The sequence below is a fragment of the Sinocyclocheilus grahami genome, unplaced genomic scaffold, assembly GCF_001515645.1.
Source record: "Sinocyclocheilus grahami isolate Dianchi unplaced genomic scaffold, SAMN03320097.WGS_v1.1 scaffold103.1, whole genome shotgun sequence".
Classification (NCBI taxonomy): Eukaryota; Metazoa; Chordata; class Actinopteri; order Cypriniformes; family Cyprinidae; genus Sinocyclocheilus; species Sinocyclocheilus grahami.
In genome coordinates, this window is record NW_015505282.1 from 1692577 (window position 1) to 1693700 (window position 1124).

At 45.2% G+C, this 1124-nt stretch overlaps 1 protein-coding gene across 1 annotated transcript in view; it reads left to right on the top strand.

Annotated features, from left to right (window-relative positions):
• Window positions 1–1121, top strand: part of LOC107588462 (serum response factor-like) — a gene marked incomplete at its 3' end in the record, with an annotated part of 9961 nt that extends 8840 nt beyond the window's left edge. The window contains exon 2 of the mRNA XM_016276565.1: window positions 861–1121. Coding sequence (XP_016132051.1) covers window positions 861–1121 — 261 coding nt within the window. The remainder of the gene's footprint in view (window positions 1–860) is intronic.
• Between the last annotated feature and the right edge of the window lie 3 nt (window positions 1122–1124).

The following is a 1124-nucleotide window of genomic DNA, read 5'->3' on the forward strand; positions in this document are numbered from 1 at the left end:
GTATACCAATACTGATACTATTATAACCTTACGAGTGTCATAAGACTCCAGTTACACTAGTACTGTACTCATACTAGCACTAGTACACGGATAGTAGTGCCATACCATGGTGTTGATGCTCGTACTACACCACCACTGTTGTTAAACTATACTATTTCAAGTACTTTACCAACACTATTTAACATGCAAGTTCTACTAATACTAGTTCTATAGCACTAAACGGGTACTAGTTTACTGTTGTGCAACCACACCACTATAACACACATTTCAACAGCAAAGACCTTAACAACATACACACTCACTGACTACATATACGCTAACCAGAAATGTCCCGCCTCTCAAGAGCTCTTTTCAGTTCAGTCAGGACCACATCTGCAATCGCTGTGAGCAGCTGAGGTCTGACACTTCTGACAGGGATTCAGTTGAAGGTAGTTTCCACATCTGCTCTGACTCATTTGTCGTTGCTCGCTCAATTGTCATTCATTCCTGTCTCGGCCGAAATAGTCCTGATGCCCGATCAGGTTACTGCAGCGCTAGACATTAAAACATTTGCATATCTTGAGAACTGGCCTAGATGCAGAAGTCAGGCACGGAGTGTGTAATGACAACCTGCAGTAGGCCACAGGTGACCTTCAGGAACATGTGACGGGCTTCTCTGGTATCTGTGGCTCACCAGTTCATTAATCTCCACACAATATTCAACCACACAACATTTGTGACAATTTCAAGATGTTTGTCACTGTTGTCCAATCAATCAGTGTTAAGTTTGCCGTCACTTATCAATCTGTGTCTTCTGGTCATGGAAATGTCACTCTAATACAGAAGGGCTCATTGTTATCTTTTCCTCTCAATATTTCCAGGCTTACGAATTATCCACCTTAACGGGGACACAAGTTTTGCTCCTGGTTGCCAGCGAGACGGGCCACGTCTACACATTTGCCACGCGAAAACTTCAGCCCATGATCACCAGTGAAACGGGTAAAGCCCTTATCCAGACCTGCCTAAATTCCCCTGATTCTCCACCCCGTACGGACCCTTCAACAGACCAGCGGATGAGTGCCACGGGATTCGAGGAGACGGACCTCACCTACCAGGTCTCAGAGGCTGATGGTCTCACAGAGCCA